This window comes from Heteronotia binoei, chromosome 8, assembly GCF_032191835.1.
Source record: "Heteronotia binoei isolate CCM8104 ecotype False Entrance Well chromosome 8, APGP_CSIRO_Hbin_v1, whole genome shotgun sequence".
Classification (NCBI taxonomy): domain Eukaryota; kingdom Metazoa; phylum Chordata; class Lepidosauria; order Squamata; family Gekkonidae; genus Heteronotia; species Heteronotia binoei.
In genome coordinates, this window is record NC_083230.1 from 130816120 (window position 1) to 130840086 (window position 23967).

General features: G+C 48.0%; 1 protein-coding gene and 1 pseudogene across 1 annotated transcript; both read right to left on the bottom strand.

Annotated features, from left to right (window-relative positions):
- Positions 1-957, bottom strand: LOC132575826 (olfactory receptor 5I1-like). The gene has a single exon (XM_060244515.1). It carries the CDS (start codon positions 955-957, stop codon positions 1-3), a length of 957 nt encoding a protein of 318 aa, XP_060100498.1.
- Positions 958-21573: 20616 nt separating this feature from the next.
- LOC132575827 (olfactory receptor 5T7-like) lies at positions 21574-22529 on the bottom strand (annotated as a pseudogene).
- Positions 22530-23967: the final 1438 nt, after the last annotated feature.

The following is a 23967-nucleotide window of genomic DNA, read 5'->3' on the forward strand; positions in this document are numbered from 1 at the left end:
TTAATTCATAGTATTGTGATGTTTCGCCTTTGTCTGGCTTTCTAGAACCTTCCAGAAGGCCTCTCTCACGTCCTTGTTCCGGAGGCTGTAGATGAGGGGGTTGACCATAGGGGGGATTATACAGAACATGGTTGAGACCAGAGTGTCAATCTCTAAGGAATAACCAGCGCTTGGACGGTTATAGTTAAGCATTCCATTTCCAAAATAAATGATGACAACAGTGAGGTGAGAAGCACAGGTGGAGAAGGCTTTGCGCTTGGTGTTGGCGGAACGGATCTTCAAGATGGAAGACAGGATGAAGACATAGGAGAGAATGATGAAGAAGAAGGGACCCCCACCCACTAAAAAGCTTGAGATGTGGATTACAGAGTCATTGAAGTGTGCACTGTTGCAAGCAATTTTCAACAGTGGGGGGACATCACACAAGATGTGAGGAATCTGGTTGACTCCACAAAAGGACAACGTGGTGCTGAGCGCTGTATGGAGAGCGGAGTCTAGGGCGCCCCAGATCCAAGTGGCCAAGGCTAGGATGGTGCACACCGTGGGGCTCATGAGGCGGGAGTAATGCAAAGGCTTGCAGATGGCAGCATAGCGGTCATAGGCCATGACAGCCAACATGGCACCCTCTGTCCCTGAGAAAGTGAGTAAGAAGAATACCTGGGCCAGGCATTGGTTGTAGGTGATGGTTTGTTTCTGGCGCAAGAAGTTCACCAGAATCTTGGGGACTGTGACAGAGGACAGGCAAATGTCTAAGCTGGAGAGATGGCTGAGGAAGTAATACATGGGGGTACGGAGGCTGGGATCCAGTTGAATCAGAGTAAATATCATGAGGTTCCCCAGCACGGTGACCAAGTAAATGGTTAGGAATGGCAGGAAGAGGTAGATGTGGCTGTTTGGAATGCCGGAGAAACCCAGGAAGATAAACTCCACCACTCGTGTCCGGTTCTTCTCTCCCATTAAGAGTTGAGGAGTCACCTGTAAGATGGGAGGGGGGGAACAAGTGAAAGAAGACCTCTTGGCATGGCAAGCATATTTGAGATGCCTCTAGGCAGCTTGAAGTTCACAGTAATGTGGAAGATGTAGGGTCCTCGGGAGGGGTCATTTTGTAGAAAAATAGGTGATGGAGCTCATCCAGAGATTGTTATGCAGCTGCACCTACTATTCAATGGACAAGGAGGTGGAACTCTCAGAAGGAGGAGGTGGAATTCTCAGAAAGGTTCAGGAGCTGTGCTCCTGTTAGCTTCCACTGAATCTGAGGCCTGGTCCTTGGAATAGTGTCCCCCTGTGAGCCAGGAGCCGTGGTCTCCCAAAGATCCCCCATAACTACCCACTTTGGACTGTCCGCTATGGGTGGTCATCTGCAGTGGACTGCATTTCAAGTTCTAGCACTTAGCCAAATATTGCTAGGAATGGGGACTTTCATCCCAGAGACTAACACAGAGCCATGCATGAGACTCTGAATGCACATTTGAAATACACAGTAGCAGGCAGGAAGGCTACATTCCCAGTCACCCCCTCCAACTGACTAGGCTTCCCCACACTAAGAGGAAAACCCGGAGGCTGGGGGAAAAACCATTTTCCAAATGGAGGGTGGAAGAAGGACAACACAGTTCCTTCTTGGCCAGCATTACAAGATTCTGCATGGGATAGAAAAGGTAGAGAAAAAAGTACTTTTCTCCCTTTCTCACAATATGAGAACTTGTGGGCACTCCGTGAAATTGCTGAGCAGTCGGGTTAGAAAGGACAATAGGAAGTCCTTCTTCACTCAAAGGGTGATTAACACATATAATTCACTGTCACAGGAGGTGGTGGTGGCTTCAAGCACAGACAGCTTCAAGAGAGGATCGGAGAAGCATATGGAGCAGAGGTCCATCAGTGGCTATTAGCCACAGCGTATTGTTGGAACTCTCTGTCTGGGGCAGTGATAGTTTGTATTCTTGGTGTTTGGGGTGTGGCACAGTGGAAGGGCTTCTAGCCCCACTAGTGGACCTTCTGATGGTGCTTGGGTTTTTTGGCCACGGTGTGACACAGAGTGTTGGACTGGATGGGCCATTGTCCTGATCCAACATGGCTTCTCTTATGCTCTTATGTGACAGAGAGTGTTGGACTGGATGTGCCATTGGACTTATCCAACATGGCTTCTCTTATGTTCTTATGTGACACAGAGTGTTGGACTGGATGGGCCACTGGCCTGATCCAACATGGCTTCTCTTATGTTCTTATGTGACACAGAGTGTTGGACTGGATGGGCCACTGGCCTGATCCAACATGGCTTCTCTTATGTTCTTATGTGACACAGAGTGTTGGACTGGATGGGCCACTGGCCTGATCCAACATGGCTTCTCTTATGTTCTTATGTGACACAGAGTGTTGGACTGGATGGGCCACTGGCCTGATCCAACATGGCTTCTCTTATGCTCTTATGTGACAGAGAGTGTTGGACTGGATGGGCCACTGGCCTGATCCAACATGGCTTCTCTTATGCTCTTATGTGACAGAGAGTGTAGGACTGAATGGGCCACTGGCCTGATCCAACATGGCTTCTCTTATGCTCTTATGTGACAGAGAGTGTTGGACTGGATGTGCCATTGGACTGATCCAACATGGCTTCTCTGATGTTCTTATGTTCTTAGTACTGCAAAGCAGCCACAACACGTTCGCAGCTGCAACCACGCCTCTGCCTACAGACTACTGCTGGCTCAGATGAAAGGAGGCTGCACCAACGGAGCCAGGGACTCATCAACAAGTCAATACCCAACATCGAGACTAGCTGCCGACTGGCCACACCCATTGTTTTCCCTTCCCTCCTTTTTGTTCTGCTAAAGTTCCCTAGAGGTGTCACAGGCAGTTAGTTTCTGAACTCCAAATTGTCACGTGGTAACAGAATCCCGGCCTTCATTGGTCCTCAGTGGGAACCAATCAACAGGGCTAAGATCAAATGTTCACTCCAATGAGGGCTACTGCCCAGTGGTTGTCAAGTCTGATGTTTCAATAACGAGACCTTCTTGATAAAGGAAGTTTCTAGCTTATTGTAACATGTTGCAAGACTGTAGAAGCAGATTGAGAGACTGGCGAGCATGCACAAAGAGCAAACATTTAAGGTACACATCAAAGGGATTCCTGTGGGTGGAGACACTCTATGCAGGGTACATTCACACATTGTTATTATTTTATCGTTCTCAAGCACCGGCTGGCCTTGAAGTGCTTTCTTAGCACCGGCTATCTCTGAGAAGGCACCACAATCTTGTTCCCATATTACCATTTCCAAGCGTTGCTAAATAACAAAGGATGGGAGGGGGGGAGGAAAGTCCTGGCTAGCAGCATCTGAATACAGAATGGTTTTACCCAGGATCCTTTTCCTGAACCAAAGTTACAGCTGAATTGCTCAGACATTATAGCAGACTTTACATACTGCCCCCCCTAAGCCCCCTCCACCGCAGGGGGGAGGAGTTTGGTTGTTTTACACTCCAGGGCGGCTGATGCGGTGCAGCAGCGGTCGACCATGGCAGGGTTGGGCCCCATGGGTGGAGGGTGCCAACTGGACGGCCTGGGGTCCCGACGAATCAAACTGCAATGAAACACAGGGTGGATTTTACCCAGGGAGGCCAGCAGGTCTAACTCCACAGTCACAGGGTTAATCACTCTCTTGATTCTGAATGGTCCCACAAACTTGTAAGCCAGTTTCCGGGAGGGCTGGCTGAGGGGAAGGTTTTTGGTTGATAGATACACTGAATCCCCCACCTTATACTCTCCCGCCAGGGTGTGGGATTTATCGTATTGCCTCTTGTAGGATTCCTTGGCTGCCTCCAGATTTTCTTTTATGACCAGCCAGTTGTTGCTACCCCCCCCCATTGTTCAAAAGCTGTCTTTGCTTTTGAACAATGCTGCCCCCACCAGGCAGTAACGGGAAAGGCTTCCCTTCATAACCAAAGACTGTGGAGAAGGGGGAAGCTTTGGTGGAACTTTGCATGCTATTGTTGTAGCAGTACTCGGCAAAGGGGAGCAAGTCCACCCAGTCTGATTGTCGTTGATTTATAAAGCATCTTAAGTACTGCTCCAGCACCCCGTTTACCCTCTCCGTCTGGCCGTCCGTCTGGGGGTGATAGGCGGAACTCAGAGTCTGCTCCATCCCCACCAACTTGCAAAACTCCCGCCAGAAGGTGGCAACGAACTGCGGCCCGCGGTCGCTAATGACCTTATCTGGGAATGAGTGTAATTTTATCACGTGGTCAAAGAACAGGGCCGCTAGTTTCTTAGCTGTGGGCAGCTGGGCGCAGGGGATGAAGTGGGCTTGCTTGGAAAATGTGTCCACTACCACTAAGATGACCGTTTTGCCTCGGGAGGGGGGTAACTCCACTATAAAGTCCATGGAAACTATCGCCCAGGGCCGTTTGGCTGTCTCGAGGGGTTGTAAGAGCCCTGGCGGCTCCCCCCCCCCGCGCCGCTTGGCCATTATGCACATTGGACAACCTGTAACAAATTCGGACACATTTTTACACAGGGAGGGCCACCAGAACTGGCGGTTCACTAAGTGCAATGTCTTTACATAGCCGAAGTGCCCCGCCAGTTTGGATGAGTGGCAGAGCTGCAATATCTCCCTCCTCAGACAGTTTGGAATGTACAGTTTGCTTCCTTTGTACCACAGCCCGTCCTTTCCCTTCTGTAATGTAATGTAATGTAATGTAAAATTTTATTTGTATCCCGCCCTCCCCCACCGGAGCAGGCTCAGGGCGGCTAACAACATTTAAAAGTGAAGCAGTACAATAATAAAACATTCAGTTCACATTAAAACCAACCAATCAATAATCAAAACATTCCTAAAACTAACATTGGCGGTAAACATTATTAATTTAGCAGCACCCCCTCGGGTCGCTCCTTCCCCTCCCTTTCGGTTTCCAAGGCGATGCGCTCTCGGCTAATTCCGTCCAGCTCTCGTTTCTTTTGGGAGCGGGTGGTGACCATGGCGGCCACTTGGGACGGGGAGATTAACGAGTCCACCACCTCCTCCCTCTGGCTCTTGTGCTGCGGGAGCCTCGAGAGCGCATCGGCCAAGAAATTCTTCGTCCCGGGGATGTGCTTTAGGGTGAAGTCGAATTTGGAGAAAAACCCGGCCCACCTGATTTGTTTTTCGCTCAATTTGCGCTTGCCAGTCAGCGCTTCCAGATTTTTATGGTCAGTCCACACTTCGAAGGGAAGCCTCACCCCCTCCAGCCAAGATCTCCAGGTTTTCAGAGCGAACATGATGGCAAAAGCCTCCTTGTCCCAAACTGACCAGTTGCGTTGTTCGTCTGAAAACTTTCGGGAAATGAAGGCACAGGGTCGCAGTTTCCCCTCCCCATCCCTCTGCATGAGTATTGCTCCTACGGCCACATCGGAAGCGTCGCACTGGGCCATGAAGGCCCTCTGCTCATCCAAGTGGATTAGGACAGGCTCACTCGTGAACAGGCGCTTCAGGTGATCGAACGCGTTCTGGCACTCGGGCGTCCATTTTAGCCCGGCCCCTGGCCGTTTGGCCTCCAGACCCTTGCCTTTGGTCTTTAGGAGATCTGTCAAGGGCAGGGCGATCTGGGCGAACCCCTCTATGAATTGTCTGTAAAAATTTGCGAACCTGAAGAACGATTGGAGGTGTCTACGTGTCCTCGAGGGAGCCCATTCTAGCACTGCTTGGACCTTTGCTGGGTCCATGGCCAGGCCGCGTTCGGACACCCTAAACCCCAGGTAATCTAGCTCCGTTTGATGGAACTCACATTTGGACAGTTTGGCATACAGCTGGTGTTCCAGCAGGGTGCTGAGAACCTCCCTCACCAATTTTACATGCGACTGCTCGTCTTGTGAATAAATAATGATGTCATCCAGGTACACCACCACCCCCTTGTACAGATATTTTCTCAACACATCATTGATAAAGTTCATGAACACCCCAGGGGCCCCTTGCAGTCCAAACGGCATCACCAAGTATTCAAATTGTCCCATCGGTGTATTGAAAGCCGTTTTCCACTCATCCCGCTCTTTGATGCACACCCGGAAGTACGCGTCTCGTAAGTACAGCTTGGTGAAAATTCCCCCCCCCCCGCCACCGTGCTCAACAAGTCTCGGATGAGGGGGATGGGGTAGGCATTTGGCATGGAGATCACGTTAATCCCGCGAAAATCGGTGCAAAGTCTAAGTGAATTGTCCTTTTTCTTCCTAAACAGGACGGGGGCGGCGTGGGGGGCCGTAGCGGGTCGGATGAACCCTCTCGCCAAGTTCTTGTCTAGGAACTTGCGGAGTTCCTTCTTTTCTGCCCACCCCATCTGGTATAGTTTGGCTCGGGGTAAAGCCTCCCCCGGTATTAGTTCTATCGCGCAATCCGTGCTTCGGTGGGGGGGCAATTGGTCGGCTTCTTTTTCACTAAACACCTCCATTAAGTCCCGGTAGGCTTCCAGGATCGGGTGTACCTCCTCCACCGTCACGCATGCCCTCTCCTTCACGGCGGGGGCTTTCGGTCCCCACGCCGTGTTCCAGAGGTGGGCCTTGCATCCCGGGTCCCAAAATATGATAGTCTGTGTCCTCCACCGGATCAGGGGCTCGTGCTTCTCCAGCCAACCCACCCCCAAAACCACCGGGTACAAGCACGAGGGGGCTATCACAAAGAACTCCTGATCCCAGTGTTCCTCGATCCCCATGGGGCATGGTTGCGTCTCATGTGTGCAGGGCTCCTCGCACATCATGGACCCATCCATTTGCTCAAACAGCATCGGGTGGGGCAGCTGCGAGCTTTCTAGTCCCAAGGCCTCCACCACTTTGGGGGAGATCAGTTCTCTGTTGCACCCTGAGTCTATGAGGGCTCTTATCTGCAGGAACCTCCACAGCTTGGGGTTCAGCAGTTTCACAGTCACAAAATATAATTTCCCCGTCACTCTCACCGTCAGCGGCGCCTCGTCTTGATCGACCTGCTGGTGGGCACCCTTCAGAGCAGCAGGTCGGGCTCGTTTCCCGCCGGCTCTTCCAGCCACGCTAGGTCGGCCAGCTCCGCTGACAGGAGCACCTCCTCCTCCAGGAGTTCCTCTTGCACCGCCACCGTGCTGCTTTTCGCCGCATCCTTAGGGCGGCTGAGGGCTTTCTTCGGGACCGGCGTGGTGGGCTTGGGGGGCCCAGTTGGCACACGCGCTGGCGGGGGTTGTGGGCAGTTGGAGGCCAGGTGGTTTGGGTCCCCGCATCTGAAGCTCCGGCGGGGCCCCACCGGTACTGCGGTAGCTGGTTTCTTGCCCTTCGGGGGTTCAGCCTTCGCGGGGCTTCCCCTCGCTTGGGCTTTCCCAGACTGGTGCTGGCGCAGCATGGCCACTCGCTTGAGGTTGTTTTCCACCTCCCTGGCCAGCTGGATCCACCCCACCAGGGTAGTAGGGCGAGCCTGGGTTAGGCCCCGATCCAGGATGCTCGCGTTCAGCCCATTCGTGAACTTGTCTATCTTCATCACCTCGTTCCACCCTCGCACCTGGGCCACGTTGGCCTGGAAGTCAGTTGCGTACTCGCGGATTGACCTGGCCCCTTGTTGCATGTCGCGTAGGGCCACCAACGCCCGTGACTCCTGCAGCGGATCTTCATACTGAGTCAGCAGGGCTTGCAGGAAGGTGTGCATGTCGTCCAGGATCAGGCTCCTGGTCTCGCACAAGCTTACGTACCACCTTTTTGCGGCTCCTCTCAGTTTCGAGCCCAAGTAGTTGACCCGGCTGAACTCATGAGGGAAGGAGTGGCCCCAGTAGTGCATGTAACTGTTTGCCTGGATACCGAAGTAGTTTACTTCCTCCGGGTCCCCATCGAAGGTAGCGTCCAGCTCTCTCCCCACGTGGCGCGGCCCGGCTAGTGGGGCCGGTGGCTGGGGGGCAGGAGCTGGCGCGGCTCCTGCCCTGGCGGGGGCCGGCGCCACCACTGGTGGGCTTGGCTGGCTCCGGGCTCCCGCCTGGGTCACCGTGGGCCTCCGGGAGGTTGCCCCCCCAGAGCCCTCCCCAGCTGGACCGTCAGGTCGCGGACCTCGTCCTTCAGAGCCCCGAGGGCCCCGTCGATCTCTTTGCGGACCATCGATTGGAACATCTGGTAGTCCTCCTCGTATGGGTCCTTGGGCTTCGGCTCCCCGCTGTCCGCCCCCCGGCTTCCCGCTCCGCAATCCTCGTCTTCCCCGACTCGCACAACGAGGATGCTGTCCGCCTCGCCCGTCTCCTCTGATCTTGGGGTGGCGGTCTCCATCCCTGCCCCCTGGGTCAGCCTGGTGTGGCAGTTCAGGATGGCTTCCCGGCATAGAGGGGCCTGATCCATGATGGTGGTCGAGGTCCTCGTTTGATACTGCCAGGGGGATAACACTAGCTGGAACTCTGGGGGAGATTCCGCGGCTCTCCTTGGATCTAGGACGTGCCACGGGGTTGCTCCCTCCAGATTAGTGTTGGGTGGGAGTTCTCCGTTGTCCGGAATCTGGTCGGCCATCTGGCTTTTCAAGTTGCCAAAAAGGTTGAACTCCAAAAAGGGAGTCTCTCAAAATGTCAAGTCTGATGTTTCAATAACGAGACCTTCTGGATAAAAAAGTTTCTAGTTTATTGTAACATGTTGCAAGACTGTAGAAGCAGATTGAGAGACTGGCAAGCATGCACAAAGAGCAAACATTTAAGGTACACATCAAAGGGATTCCTGAGGGTGGGGACACTCTATGCAGGGTACATTCACACATTGTTATTATTTTATCGTTCTCAAGCACCGGCTGGCCTTGAGGCGCGTTCTTAGCACCGGCTATCTCTGAGAAGGCACCACAATCTTGTTCCCATATTCCCGTTTCCAAGCGTTGCTAAATAACAAAGGATGGGAGGGGGGGAGGAGAGTCCTGGCTAGCAGCATCTGAATACAGAATGGTTTTACCCAGGATCCTTTTCCTGAACCAAAGTTACAGCTGAATTGCTCAGACATTATAGCAGACTTGACAGTGGTCACTGCCCCTTTTGACTTCAAGTTATGAATCTGACTATTTAAGGTCAAGTAAGTGGGTGTTCTGGGCCCCTCCCGGACCCCCTTATTGCCAGCAAAGGTTGCCCCAAGGCCGGTTCTTGCTGCCCCCCTTCCCTCCTGCCATGGCTGTTGAGATCTTCTCTTCTCTTTGGACAGGTAGTCGTATCACCCCGTGATCGATGCCTCAATCCTGCTAATGCAAATGTCCCTATCCAATTTTTCACTGAATATTCCTAATTCTATTACGATGGTGTGAATGCTAGTGTAACTGTATGAGAACTTATTATTACTAAAAACACCTTGAATTTTAGCAGCAATTCTCCTCAATTCGTTGGGTCTCTGGAGAATTTTGACACCCGTAGGCATAGGTCATCGATCCTGCTCTGGCCATTTGCCTATTAGTTTAATTCCCCAATTTGACCTCAGAGGCAATTTGGCTAACACCCCCCCCCCCCCAAATGGATATTGGATGTGTTACTGATTCATGAGTTCTGGTTCCTCCCTCCCTCCACCAAAGCTTTCCACCTCAGCACCCCTCAATGATCTCTCTCAGCCCCACCCACATAAGAACATAAGGTCAAGTAAGTGGGTGTTCTGGGCCCCACCCGGACCCCCTTATTGCCAGCAAAGGTTGCCTCCAGCCTCTGATCTGGCCGGTTCTTGCTGCCCCCCTTCCCTTCTGCCATGGCTATTGAGATCTTCTCTTCTCTTTGGACAGGTAGTCGTATCACCCTGTGATCGATGCCTCAATCCTGCTAATGCAAATGTGCCTATCCAATTTTTCACCACTGAATATTCCTAGTTCAATTACGATGGTGTGAATGCTAGTGTAACTATATGAGAACTTATTATTAATAAACACCTTGAATTTTAGCAGCAATTCTCCTCAATTCGTTGGGTCTCTGGAGAATTTTGACACCCGTAGACTTAGGTCATTGATCCTGCTCTGGCCATTTGCCTATTAGTTTAATTCCCCAATTTGATCTCAGAGGCAATTTGGCTAACAACCCCCCTTCCCAAATGGATATTGGATGTGTTACTGATTCATGAGTTCTGGTTCCTCCCTCCCTCCACCAAAGCTTTCCACCTCAGCACCCCTCAATGATCTCTCTCAGCCCATGCACATAAGAACATAAGAGAAGCCCTGTTGGATCAGGCCAATGGCCCATCCAGTCCAACACTGTGTCACACAGAGGCAAAAAAAAAAAAAGTGCCATCTGGAGGTTCACAAGTGGGGCTAGAATCGCTTCCGCTCCCCCCCCCCCCCAAAAGCACCAAGAATACAGAGCATCACTGCCCCAGACAGTTCCAACAATATGCTGCGGCTAAGAGCCACTGATGGACCTCTGCTCCATATTTTTATCCAGTCCCCTCGTGAAACTGGCTATGCTTGTAGCTGCCACCACCTCCTGTGGCCGTGAATTCCACATGTTAATCACCCTTTGGGTGAAGAAGGACTTCCTTTTATCAGTTCTAACCCGACTGCTCAGCAATTTCATGGAGCGCCCATGAGTTCTCATATTGTGAGAAAGGGAGAAAATCACTCCTTTCTCTACCTTCTGTATCCTGTGCATAATCTTGTAAACCTTTATCATGTCACCCCGCAGTCAACGTTTCTCCAAGCTAAAGAGCCCCAAGCGTTTTCACCTTTCTTCATAGGAAAAGTGTTTGTTGTGGGGAAAAAGATAAAGGAGATTGTAATCTGCTCTGAGTCTCTGATTCAGAGAAAAGGGAGGGGTATAAATCTGCGGTCTTCTTCTCCTTCTTCCTCAGGGCTGGCCCTGCCATGAGTAGGCAAACTAGGTGACTACCTAGTGCAGGGGTGGGGAACAGTGGCTCTCCAGATGTTTTTTGCCTACAACTCCCATCAGCCCCAGCCAGCATGGCCAATGGCTGGGGCTGACGGGAGTTGTAGGCAAAAAGCACCTGGAGAACCACTGTTCCCCACCCCTGGGCTAGTGACTTGGTTATGTTATCAGTGTGTGTGTGGGGGGGGGGGGTCGTGCCAGAAGTTAAGCCTTGACTAGGGTGCCAGATATTCCTGGCCCATCCCTGGGTCTCCCCCTTGCAAAAAGACTGTGTCTTTGTTCTCCCCATCCTACATCTACCTGCTTCCTTTGAACAAAGTCTGAGTTCAGCGGAACCTTTAAGACCAAGAAAATCTTATTCTGGGGATATGCTTTGTTGTGCATACACAAAAAAGGTTAACCTCAGAATAAAACGTTGTTGGTCTTATAGGTGCCCCTCGACTCTCACTTTGTTCTGCTGCTTCAGACCAACACGGTAACAAGCAACACAGTACATTACAGGGAAAAAAGCAACAGACAACTGTGTATATACCCAATAAAGAATTTATAAACCAATTTAGAAAAGTCTCTGTTTGTTCTTCCATGATACCTCATAGACAGTGCAAAATCTATTTCCAAAGGGGATAGGTTCCTCAATAGAAGTGTGTTCATCCAATTCTCTTATGGTATTCCAATTCCAATTCCTATGCAGAAAAGTTCATTTGAGACATGCAGTCACAGTCTTTCACCATTTACTGTGTGGCATCAAAATATTGGCACCAAAGGATTCTTTCTTCTCCTGATGTGCCAGTCGACTAATGGATCATGTTTCGCACAGAAATGCTTTTTCATAGAGCCATTCTCTTCTGTAATATCAGTCTATTGACACCAAGCTAAGACTTCTTCATGAAATTCATATTAGGCTCAAAGAGCTCTGTCACAGAGCCATGAACATATGAACATATACTGAATCAGACTCTCAGTCCATCCAAGTCAATCTTGTCTCCTCAGACTGGCAGTGGCTCTCCAGGGTCTCAAGCTGAGGTTTTTCACTCCTATTTGCCTGGACCCTTTTTAGTTGGAGATGCCAGGGATTGAACCTGGGACCTTCTGCTTACTGAGCAGATGCTCTACCCCTGAGCCACCATCCCTCCCTCACTGAGCCAGTTTGGAGTAGTGGTTAAGTGTGCAGACTCTCATCAGGGAGAACCAGGTTTGATTCCCCACTCTTCCACGTGCAACTTGATTGCATTAATTTAAGCTGCCAAAGCAGCAAAACCACAATCTGTCACCCTTTGCTCTTGGTGTGTTCTGTAATCTCAGGGGAAACGCTATGTGGACTCCATTCCATTCTACTGAACGTTTCTTTAAGAAAAACCTGAACAAACCATTGCTCAGTATGACGAAGTAGGAGTCAAGTAGAACCTTTAAGACCAACAAAGTTTTATTCGGATTTTAAGCTTTTGTATGCCTGCACACTTCTTCAGACAAGGGAATGGGGTACAGACTGAGATAGCTCAGTATGGTTCACCTGGAGTGGCTGTTTTGTCAGCCAAGGGGCTTGAGAAGCCCACCCTTTTCTGCCTGCCCTTTGAGAAGGGAACTACTCAGCATCTAGAAATACTGTTGGCTGGGGAAAGCTACTACTCACCTTTGCACGCAGACAACAAGTCAAGGTAGGAGTCCTCCTGCTTCTCTTCCGCCTCCTTCTCTGGGCTTTTGGTCCCTGCTCATCCTGTTTGCAAGATCAGTTTAGCCTAAAGTTGTCATGATGTTACTGCATGGGAGCCCCAAGATGTGGAACCTACACAGGGTCTCGAAAGCCTGTCTCCTCTGCCATGTGAAGTCTCTGGTGCCCTGGAGCAGTCAGAGGTATACCCAACTGATGCTGCCCGGGAGAGCAGAATTCTGTTCTTGGACGAGGGTCCTTTGGGGATGATCCTGGATTGGAGGCCTTCAGGGAATGAAGTGCAGCGGCTGGAAGCTCAGGGGATTTGTCTGGGTCATGTCTCACATCGTCAGGGGAGAGAAAGATAATTTATACCCAAAGGCACGTCCAGAACTTGTCAACCTGCTGTGGGCTGGACTAGTTATGTTGTCCTCAGCTTTATCCCCCAAGTTACTCCCTGGCCTGAATTTCTGTTCTGTGCCATTTAGCTGCTGTGGGTTGTATTCAATGTTCCCTCTAAGTTGCAGAGTCTTGTGAGCAAAAACTCTACTTTGTGAGCTCCTGGCATTAAAGTTGTGAGCTCCTGCATACATTACTGTGCTCTGGGGTCATCCTTCCTGAGCTAAGACAAAAATGTGTGATCTGGAAGTTAAAAATCTGTGAGGTAGCTCACGCTAACTGAGCTTAGAGGGAACACTGGTTGTATTCTGGATTTCTCAAATCTTGTGGCCAAGAGAACTGCTAACAGGAATTCAGACCTGCAAATGGAATCTTTTTTTTTTTAAAAGAATGTTGTAGAGGATGTGCCTTTCTCTCCAAGATGACAGCCACATGGGAAGATGTGCACATTATCGGGCATGTCACTCCTGCCCTGTTAGATTTATTTTTATTTATTTATTTATGTATTTGTAATTTATATCCCGCCCTTCCCACCAGGTGGCTCAGGGCGGCTTACAACATATAAAATCTAACATGAGACATAAAAGTTTAACATTTCATACAATTTACATAATCAAAATTAAACAATTCAAACAATTTACATATAAAAATATTAAAACATTCTACAGTCTTATAAAACTACACTCGATTTCAAATTTCAGTGCCAGTTAGTTGTAAGCCTGCCGGAAGAGGGTTGTCTTACAGGCCCTGCGGAATTGAGCAAGATCCCGCAGGGCCCTTACCTCTTCCGGCAGCTGGTTCCACCAGGAAGGGGCCATTACGGAGAAGGCCCTATCACTCGTAGATTTCAAACGGGCTTCCTTTGGCCGGGGACATCAAGGGACAATTTATGCCAGAGAATCCGTGGTGTTTCAAAAAAGGACTTATTGTAAACATAAAACAGAACAGCTTTCTCCCTTGGAATTCCCTTTCCCCAGGTTTTTTGTTGTTGTTGTTGGAAGGAAGAAATGGACAATGCAAGGTGTCCTAAAGCAAGCTTACAGAATTTGGAGGGAGCAATAGAACTAGAAGGTCAGTTTGGTGTAGTGGTTAAGAGCACGGACTCTGATCTGGGACAACTGGGAATCCAAGGCCTGCATAGAGTAACAGGCGTTTCAAGAAAGACATGAGGCCCTTTAAGTTCCACCATGTGGGTTTTAAGGCACAGTAAATACATTATACCATTTGAAATATATGTTAAACACATTAAGATCATGCCAAAAACAAAAGATCTGCATGTAAGTATGTATGCATACTAGTATGTATGTATGCATGTAAGTATGTATATATGTATGCATGTCTGTAAGTATGTATGTATGTTAGTATGTATTTAAGTATGTATGTAAGTATGCATATAAGTATCTACCTTGAGCCCTTTTACGGGAAAAGATGAAATATAAGCCTGTTAACCTGTTTTGGGACAATGCCCCACCCAACCAACAATCACCAGGCAGTAGGCTTTGTTGTTCAGAGAAAACCGCTTTATTTTCACTTTTGCAAAAGAGGAGAGGAAGAAACAGGTAACAAGGCTGTCTCCCTCTGGTTTGTTTTTGCCATGCCCTTGCCTTTTATAGGTTGCCCGACGTCACAGATCCCTATCTTGCTCTGAGGCTAACTGCCCATCGACGCAGAGCGCACAGTCTAGGTTCCACGTCCGTTTAGGCTTGGGCTATGACCATATTAGGTACAAACATCCTATGACCATATAAGACAAAGGTACAAACATCCTCTCAACAACATTTTCCTCTTCTCAGAACTTGTAACTTTATCTATATGCTTAGCTAGAATGGTATTCAGTTAGCACAACCGACTCCATATTGTGAACTTTACTAACCTTGTGATTTTGCATTTCAAACAAACACTAACCACTGAAGGGTGACAGATAACCACTCACAAACATCTGCAGGTGCCCTTTGAAGTACCTCTTATCTATGCAATAACAGTGCACATGACTCAACTGAGTATACCGCTCTAAAACTAAATCTTGCCCTAGTGGTTGATTAATTCTTTGTTGTGCACTCTACTCACTATTTATGCTGAATATTGACTAACTATATATATATAAAAAACCTGTATTTAACAAACCTTAAAGAAAGCAAAAGGTCCTTGTTTGGAAGGGCTTAGGTCTGAAAAGAAACAATGAGGGGGAGTGGGTTGGAAAAGTGGGTCAGAAACTAACAAGCTGCTTGAGATGCTGCAATAGGAAATGGCTTACCCGCAAACCACATCAGGAAGCTACCACTCAGAAATAACTCAACTGTCAGACAGGTGCTGGAGAGTGTGGGGGCTCTTTCTAAGCCTTCTCTTGTGTTGAATAAATGAACTAATTATTTTCCTAACAATCCCCCCTTTTATTTTTATACCTTCTTCATTTATTCACTCCCCATTCCTACACTCGGGTTGTGTGTATTACTTCATAATCTGTCAGTGGTTGGCAATCTGTTCTTACTAGGAGGAAGTGCAGCCTGCACTGCAGAATTTACTAGCCCTCTGATGAGTGGTATTATGCAAGGGAGTGTTATCAAACCCAGTAGTAGTATCCCCAGGAAGAACAGACCCTGCTTCCAACTGGAGAATACACCTCCCGGCCATCCTTCTGTCTGCAATAAATGGTTCTGGGGATGCCTGTCCAATAAGAAGCAAGTCTAAATGTGTACACCACTTCTTTTTCCACAGCGTTATTTCTTTTACCTGCTCTGGACTGATCCAGGCCTGTACTACGGCTTCTAGTCGTTGTTGTTGGGTCCAGGATAGGGGTTTGGGATCACCCAGAGCCCACATAAATGTTCGTCCGGCTTGATAATGTAGACAGATCCCGGACTCCAGGGGCACCTTCTACACCTATACCTTCCCCAAAAATTCGGCTGCCAGGCCCACTTCCCCGGGACCTGATCCTTCAATCCAAATGGGCTGGGGATTCCTTCTATGTCTGTTTGATGAAATAATAGTTTTCCTTTAAAGTCCGCAGAGCCCCATCTGCCCCACAAATATTCATCAGTTATTCCCCAAAAGTAAGGTTTCCACTCGTCACTTCCCTTTTTTCTAAATTCTATATTCCACTCAATTTTTCCACATGTGCCCCTTCCTCTAAATTGGCGAATTTTTATATCATTATGTACACACACATTTCCTGTAAATAAAACCCTTCCCCGCATTTATTTTAACTCCTTCGTTTTAGGGTTGTTTTCAGTGCTTCTCCAGGAACAGGGATGGCTTCCCATTCGGCATCTGGGGTTACAGCGTGTTTTGCCCTGGTGTGATGATTCCACCCTACTACTTTCGTCCGGATTGCTGTCTCCGTAGTTAGAAGGATTTGGTGGGACCCAACCACTTTGGAGCCAGGGACTCTGTCTTCCACGCTTTGATGTATGCCCACTGGCCTGGCACATAGGAATGGACCGGGGTCTCGAGGGGTGCCCTCTGAACAGTCACTCCAGCCACCCTATTGCAAGAGAGAATGAAAAACAGGTGCCAGCAAATATTTTCTTAAATAGGCATCTTTCAGTAGGTGCAAGTCGGGAATTCCAGAGCCTGGGATTACGTCCCAAACTCCCATGCCGTACAAGCACTCAAATAGTGAAAGGCCAGTAAACTGATGAGGCCTTGTCTGGATGTCAAATAATACTAGAGGTAACACTTCACACTCTGGTTAGTCTGTTCCAATAGTATTCTAGTCACCATATTAGCAGTTGCTCTGGTTGTGGGGAAAGCTTCTATTCACCCAGTCAATTGGTCAGTGAGGACCAGGCAGTGTTTAACCCTTCCCACCTGAGGCAAATCAATGAAATCACACTGGATACATTCGAAGGGATGCACTGCCAACGGTTCTCCCACCCATCTCAGTTTTCTGAGAGTTGTGTTTTGTTTGCCCACTGGCAAGGAATACATCTGGCCACCAGAGCGTTTGGCCTGGGACCACACCCATCATCCCACAAATTTTTCTAGAAAGGTCTGGACCAAAATTCATGTTTCCCAATGTCTTTCCTCATGCAAAGCTTTTAAAACCTCTCTGACAAGTCCTTCTAACAACCATTGCCAGCCGTCTGGCAGAGTTAACACTCCCTGTTTTAACTCTGCCCCCCTACTTTTTGCTATTTTCATTTCCTTTTCCCGATAAGTAAACGGAGGGGAGGGCCCCTATGCCCAGGGGGTCTTCTTAACCAGATTATGGTGGGCAAGGTTCTTTTCCTGGGATGTTAGCAGACCTTTTTCACACATAGTTCCCCAAACACATGTACAATTCTACTTATCAACAAGTCATCTACATTTTCCATTCTTGTAATACAGAAGCCAAATGCTTCCCCCAAATTGTGGGGGATTCTGTGTACCCCTGGGGCAGTACTTTCCATTGAAACCTGGTCAAATGGCCAGTGTCAGTGTGAGGCCACTCACTGGCCAGGGGAACACAGAAAAAAAGATTTCAAATCAATCACAGTATACACTTATATTACTGGGGGGGTTCTGTAACAGTCCTGGGTTGCCTGGGCACGCCAAAACTTTGGGGTCAATTTTTTTGTTTCATGCACTTCTTTCAGCGCAGTCATACAGACCCAATTTGAACATTAAATCTCTAACTCCCAACAGGCAAATACCTGTTTTAGGCATCCAAAGGAACTCATACAGCTCCACACCTGCTCTCCCCTTGTATTGAACTTTAAGGGGTTTTAAAATGGGCACTGAGCCCTCACAATTTCTATTTTCACAATTTTACAATGCCTTCCCACACAACTTTCCAGAGTTTCAAATTTCCCTGCCCCAACATTCCTTCTGACACAACATTTGTATACATTCTCCACTCCTTGCTCCTGAATCCACCAAAAATTCCACATCTATACCTAACTCGCCCATCCTTAAAGTTAACAAAGGCTCGGCTAAGGGAGGGACTAAATGCCAGACAGCCCTGAACCCCCTCCATGTCAAATCCTCATAACACCTTGCTGCCTTACCAATTCTTCTGTTTCAACCCCGTCCTTGCTCCCCCTTCACAATTCACCCCCTCTTCTCTGCTCTCGTCCTGTCTCTGCAAACCTGGGTTTTGTGACCCCTGTCTCATGACTACATTCAAAAGCCCTTCATATCAAACTCTGACACATATCTAAACCTCCTCATACGAAGACCTCTTTTAGACACTGAGAGTATCAGCTCTAGTTTTCAATAACGTTATTTAATGGCAAGAGAGTTGGTTTATCCGGGCATCTGTTTTCCAACACTAGTCAAACAGATGCTCCTAATACACAATAGAAATCTACCTATTAACTAAACCCAACAAACCTTGGCTTTGATCCAGCAAAGCACATGATCATAATAACCAGAAATTGATTGTACAAAACCCTGTGCAATCAAAAACTCAAGTGAGGATGCCACAAACATGACTCAGTAACTACTAAGATATATATATTTTTAAGTTCACCTTTACACAGTGGAAGCCAATGTAATCAATAAAAGACACAGAGACCCAGTGCAGCTGAAATTCCGCACTGAATCCAAGCCGTAAATATAATTATCCTCCCAAATTTTGTCTAATCCTTCTAAGCAACCATTAGTGCCAATAAAAAATTACCTCTATATAAAATAATGATTCTTGCAGCCTTTTTTTTTTTAATCTATCTCCAGTCAGGTTTTATGCCAAGATAGCATTTGCATTCCTGAATGTACTCTCACACCCACCGTTTACAAACTGCAAACTGTAAGAGGGCTGTCTTTTCACCCCTCTTCTTCCTCCTGAATTGCAGTTTCTACATCACTATCAGTCTTCTGCTTCACTTCTGATTTTTCTTCACTAATTTCTTCCTCATCTTCCTCTAAATTTCCTTTAGCTTTTATGTATATGATCCCTGCCAGCTAATCTGAACTGGTTAGTGGGACCTTACCCCAATTGGTCTCCCATAGACACTTACCTAAGGGGGGGCATTCTTTAATTTTTCTTTTTCTCTGGCTTCAATAATTTGCCGGGGCTTTCTCTCCTTTTGTAAAAAATAATTTTCAACTCTTTTCAGTTTCGCCTCTTTGTAAGGGAGGAGATGACCCTGCCTTTCTCCACTTAAGGCGGCCACTATCTCGCCCACAGGAGAGTGAAGGGGGGAGGGGCAGCCACAACCACTTCATCTTTTCCCCCCCACTCTTTTCTATTTCCCTCCTTCCATGGGGAACAGATGGGCTTATATTCTAAAGGGTCAAATGAAAAACATTTTCTGATTGTTTTGTTTAGACTCCTCCCAGGCCACCTTAAGTGAAGCCGGGGAGGAACAGCCGTGTCTAATGAAACCTATTCACAGCTAAATGTACGGATCTTCCTTTCCCACTCTGGGACCAGGCTCTGTTCCAAATATTGTGGCCACCTTAAGTGACCCAATATCAAAGTATGGCCAGACGGTTCTACCACAGACGAACCATCTCCTCTTTTGTCTCATGTCCTGTAGAGACCCTATCCCAGTGGGAGATCAGCCTTCCTAATGGCTGTCTCCGGGAATTCCTGACCTCGGCCCGGGCTTCCTCTGCCCTCCTGAAGTCTGGGCATCTCCAACGGAATTCCCTTTCCCTTTGGTACCTGTCCTCTTTACCTTTGACTTCTGATTTCCCATCCCAAATACCAGACAACAAGACAAAGGAGGGGTTTTAGGCAAGAAGGTAAGGGATCCTTCAAGCCAAGGAAACACAAGGGTTTGGACAGTTTCTCACGACTCTGACCCTTGGTCCCGGATGATCACGGCCACCAAGGGAACTGCAGAGTCCACAAATACACCAATCACACCAACAACAGCCTCAAACACCCAACACTACTTTAATTTCCCCAACTATTTGTGTTTTACTCACCGGTTCCGTACGACAGGGTCCTCCCCGGTGGTTGGTTTTCAACTGAACGCCTCCTTGGTGGATTCTTGGGGAGCAGAGAGCCGCGCTTCAAGCAGTGAGATGGCAGCCGAACTCGGCTGGGGATCCCTCCAATTCACAGGAGAGGAGCGTTCGCCCTGCCCTCCAATGGACCAGAGGCCCAACCCCAAAAAGGGGCTTTTTATCCCACTTCTGACACCAGAAATTGTTAACCGGTTTTGGGACAATGCCCCACCCAACCAACAATCACCAGGCAGTAGGCTTTGTTGTTCAGAGAAAACCGCTTTATTTCACTTTTGCAAAAGAGGAGAGGAAGAAACAGGTAACAAGGCTGTCTCCCTCTGGTTTGTTTTTGCCATGCCCTTGCCTTTTATAGGTTGCCCGACGTCACAAATCCCTATCTTGCTCTGAGGCTAACTGCCCATTGACGCAGAGCGCACAGTCTAGGTTCCACGTCCGTTTAGGCTTGGGCTATGACCATATTAGGTACAAACATCCTATGACCATATAAGGCAAAGGTACAAATATCCTCTCAACAACATTTTCCTCTTCTCAGAACTTGTAACTTTATCTATATGCTTAGCTAGAATGGTATTCAGTTAGCACAACCGACTCCATATTGTGAACTTTACTAACCTTGTGATTTTGCATTTCAAACAAACACTAACCACTGAAGGGTGACAGATAACCACTCACAAACATCTGCAGGTGCCCTTTGAAGTACCTCTTATCTATGCAATAACAGTGCACATGACTCAACTGAGTATACCGCTCTAAAACTAAATCTTGCCCTAGTGGTTGATTAATTCTTTGTTGTGCACTCTACTCACTATTTATGCTGAATATTGACTAACTATATATATAAAAAAACCTGTATTTAACAAACCTTAAAGAAAGCAAAAGGTCCTTGTTTGGAAGGGCTTAGGTCTGAAAAGAAACAATGAGGGGGAGTGGGTTGGAAAAGTGGGTCAGAAACTAACAAGCTGCTTGAGATGCTGCAATAGGAAATGGCTTACCCGCAAACCACATCAGGAAGCTACCACTCAGAAATAACTCAACTGTCAGACAGGTGCTGGAGAGTGTGGGGGGTCTTTCTAAGCCTTCTCTTGTGTTGAATAAATGAACTAATTATTTTTCCTAACAAGCCTAATAAATAAATAAATAAATATGTTTGTATGTGTGTGTGTATGAAAGTATATGTATAGCTCTGTTACTTAGTACAGAATTTTGTCACATGAACACAAAACTTTGGGCACTTTCCTAGAGAGAGTTGGATTCTCGTCTGAAAAACGTTCCTCCAAGCAGACCTCATCCATGGAAAGTGTTGATGTATCAAAGAGGGAAGAAATATTCTTATCCCATAAATCTTTATAAAAAGGGCAATGGAAAAGACATGTCCCTGTGATTCCGCTTCATGGGAGCTTTTTGTATTTCCCTTCAAGTGCCATTGACAGAATAGCCACTCATCTAGTCATGGTAAATACTCTCCTATGAGAAGAAACATCTAACTAGCTAAGACATTGTGCCATAGTCATAACACATCTAAGCTTCACGGGAGCCAGAAAGTCTGGTAACTGGGAAATGCTTAGAACTGAGCATTTGGAAATTGAGCATAGGCTGTGCTCTCTACCATGACCATTTTTTTTTCATTCATTCTGTCCTTCCATATCCCCTAATTCTTGGGCTTAGCTTATTTTGTATAGTGTGTGTTACTCATGTTCTAATACCCTATTTCATATGTTTCAATTCGCCTGTTGAACCTGTGTCTTTCTTACTGCCACAACATGTCCACTACGGAAAAAACAAACAAACAAACCACCGAATCCATATTGTCCCACAATTAGTAGCTCTAAAGGGAATACAAACATCTCTGGTGCCTTAATTCATAGTATTGTGATGTTTCACCTTTGCCTGGCTTTCTAGAACCTTCCGGAAGGCCTCTCTCATGTCCTTGTTCCGGAGGCTGTAGATGAGGGGGTTGACCATAGGGGGGATTATACAGAACATGATTGAGACCAGAGTGTCAATCTCTAAGGAATAACCAGCGCTTGGACGGTTATAGTTAAGCATTCCGTTTCCAAAATAAATGATGACAACAGTGACGTGAGAAGCACAGGTGGAGAAGGCTTTGCGCTTGGTGTTGGTGGAACGGATCTTCAAGATGGAAGACAGGATGAAGACATAGGAGAGAATGATGAAGAAGAAGGGACCCCCACCCACTAAAAAGCTTGAGATGTGGATTACAGAGTCATTGAAGTGTGCACTGTTGCAAGCAATTTTCAACAGTGGGGGGACATCACACAAGATGTGAGGAATCTGGTTGACTCCACAGAAGGACAACGTGGTGCTGAGCGCTGTATGGAGAGCGGAGTCTATGGTGCCCCCAGATCCAAGTGGCCAAGGCTAGGATGGTGCACACCTTGGGGCTCATGAGGTGAGAGTAATGCAAAGGCTTGCAGATGGCAGCATAGCGATCATAGGCCATGACAGCCAACATGGCACCCTCTGTCCCTGAGAAAGTGAGTAAGAAGAATACCTGGGCCAGGCATTGGTTGTAGGTGATGGTTTGTTTCTGGCGCAAGAAGTTCACCAGAATCTTGGGACTGTGACAGAGGACAGGCAAATGTCTAAGCTGGAGAGATGGCTGAGGAAGTAATACATGGGGGTACGGAGGCTGGGATCCAGTTGAATCAGAGTAAATATCATGAGGTTCCCCAGCACGGTGACCAAGTAAATGGTTAGGAACGCAGGAAGAGGTAGATGTGGCTGTTTGGAATGCCGGAGAAACCCAGGAAGATAAACTCCACCACTCGTGTCCGGTTCTTCTCTCCCATTAAGAGTTGAGGAGTCACCTGTAAGATGGAGGGGGGAAACAAGTGAAAGAAGACCTCTTGGAATGGCAAGCATATTTGAGATGCCTCCTAGGCAGCTTGAAGTTCACAGTAATGTGGAAGATGTAGGGTCCTCGGGAGGGGTCATTTTGTAGAAAAATAGGTGATGGAGCTCATCCAGAGATTGTTATGCAGCTGCGCCTACTATTCAATGGACAAGGAGGTGGAACTCTCAGAAGGAGGAGGTGGAATTCTCAGAAAGGTTCAGGAGCTGTGCTCCTGTTAGCTTCCACTGAATCTGAGGCCTGGTCCTTGGAATAGTGTCCCCCTGTGAGCCAGGAGCCGTGGTCTCCCAAAGATCCCCCATAACTTCCCACTTTGGACTGTCCGCTATGGGTGGTCATCTGCAATGGACTGCATTTCACGTTCTAGCACTTAGCCAAATATTGCTAGGAAAGGGGACTTTCAGCCCAGAGACTAACACAGAGCCATGCATGAGACTCTGAATGCACATTTGAAATACACAGTAGTAGGCAGGAAGGCTACGTTCCCAGTCACCCCCTCCAACTGACTAGGCTTCCCCACACTAAGAGGAAAACCCGGAGGCTGGGGGAAAAACCATTTTCCAAATGGAGGGTGGAAGAAGGACAACACAGTTCCTTCTTGGCCAGCATTACAAGATTCTGCATGGGATAGAAAAGGTAGAGAAAAAAGTACTTTTCTCCCTTTCTCATATTACGAGAACTTGTGGGCACTCCGTGAAATTGCTGAGCAGTCGGGTTAGAACGGATAATAGGAAGTCCTTCTTCACTCAAAGGGTGATTAACACATACAATTCGCTGTCACAGGAGGTGGTGGCGGCTTCAAGCATAGACAGCTTCAAGAGAGGATTGGAGAAGCATATGGAGCAGAGGTCCATCAGTGGCTATTAGCCACAGCGTATTGTTGGAACTCTCTGTCTGGGGCAGTGATTCCTGGTGTTTGGGGTGGGGCACAGTGGGAGGGCTTCTAGCCCCACTGGTGGACCTTCTGATGGTGCTTGGGTTTTTTGGCCACGGTGTGACACAGAGTGTTGGACTGGATGGGCCATTGTCCTGATCCAACATGGCTTCTCTTATACTCTTATGTGACAGAGAGTGTTGGACTGGATGTGCTATTGGACTGATCCAACATGGATTCTCTGATGTTCTTATGTTCTTAGTACTGCAAAGCAGCCACAACACGTTCGCAGCTGCAACCACGCCTCTGCCTACAGACTACTGCTGGCTCAGATGAAAGGAGGCTGCACCAACGAAGCCAGGGACTCATCAACAAGTCAATACCCAACATCGAGACTAGCTGCCGACTGGCCACACCCATTGTTTTCCCTTCCCTCCTTTTTGTTCTGCTAAAGTTCCCTAGAGGTGTCACAGGCAGTTAGTCTCTGGACTCCAAATTGTCA

Bases quoted from the DNA above. Each gene is read 5' to 3' on its own strand.
- LOC132575826 (XM_060244515.1), bottom strand. From the start codon at position 957: ATGGGAGAGAAGAACCGGACACGAGTGGTGGAGTTTATCTTCCTGGGT.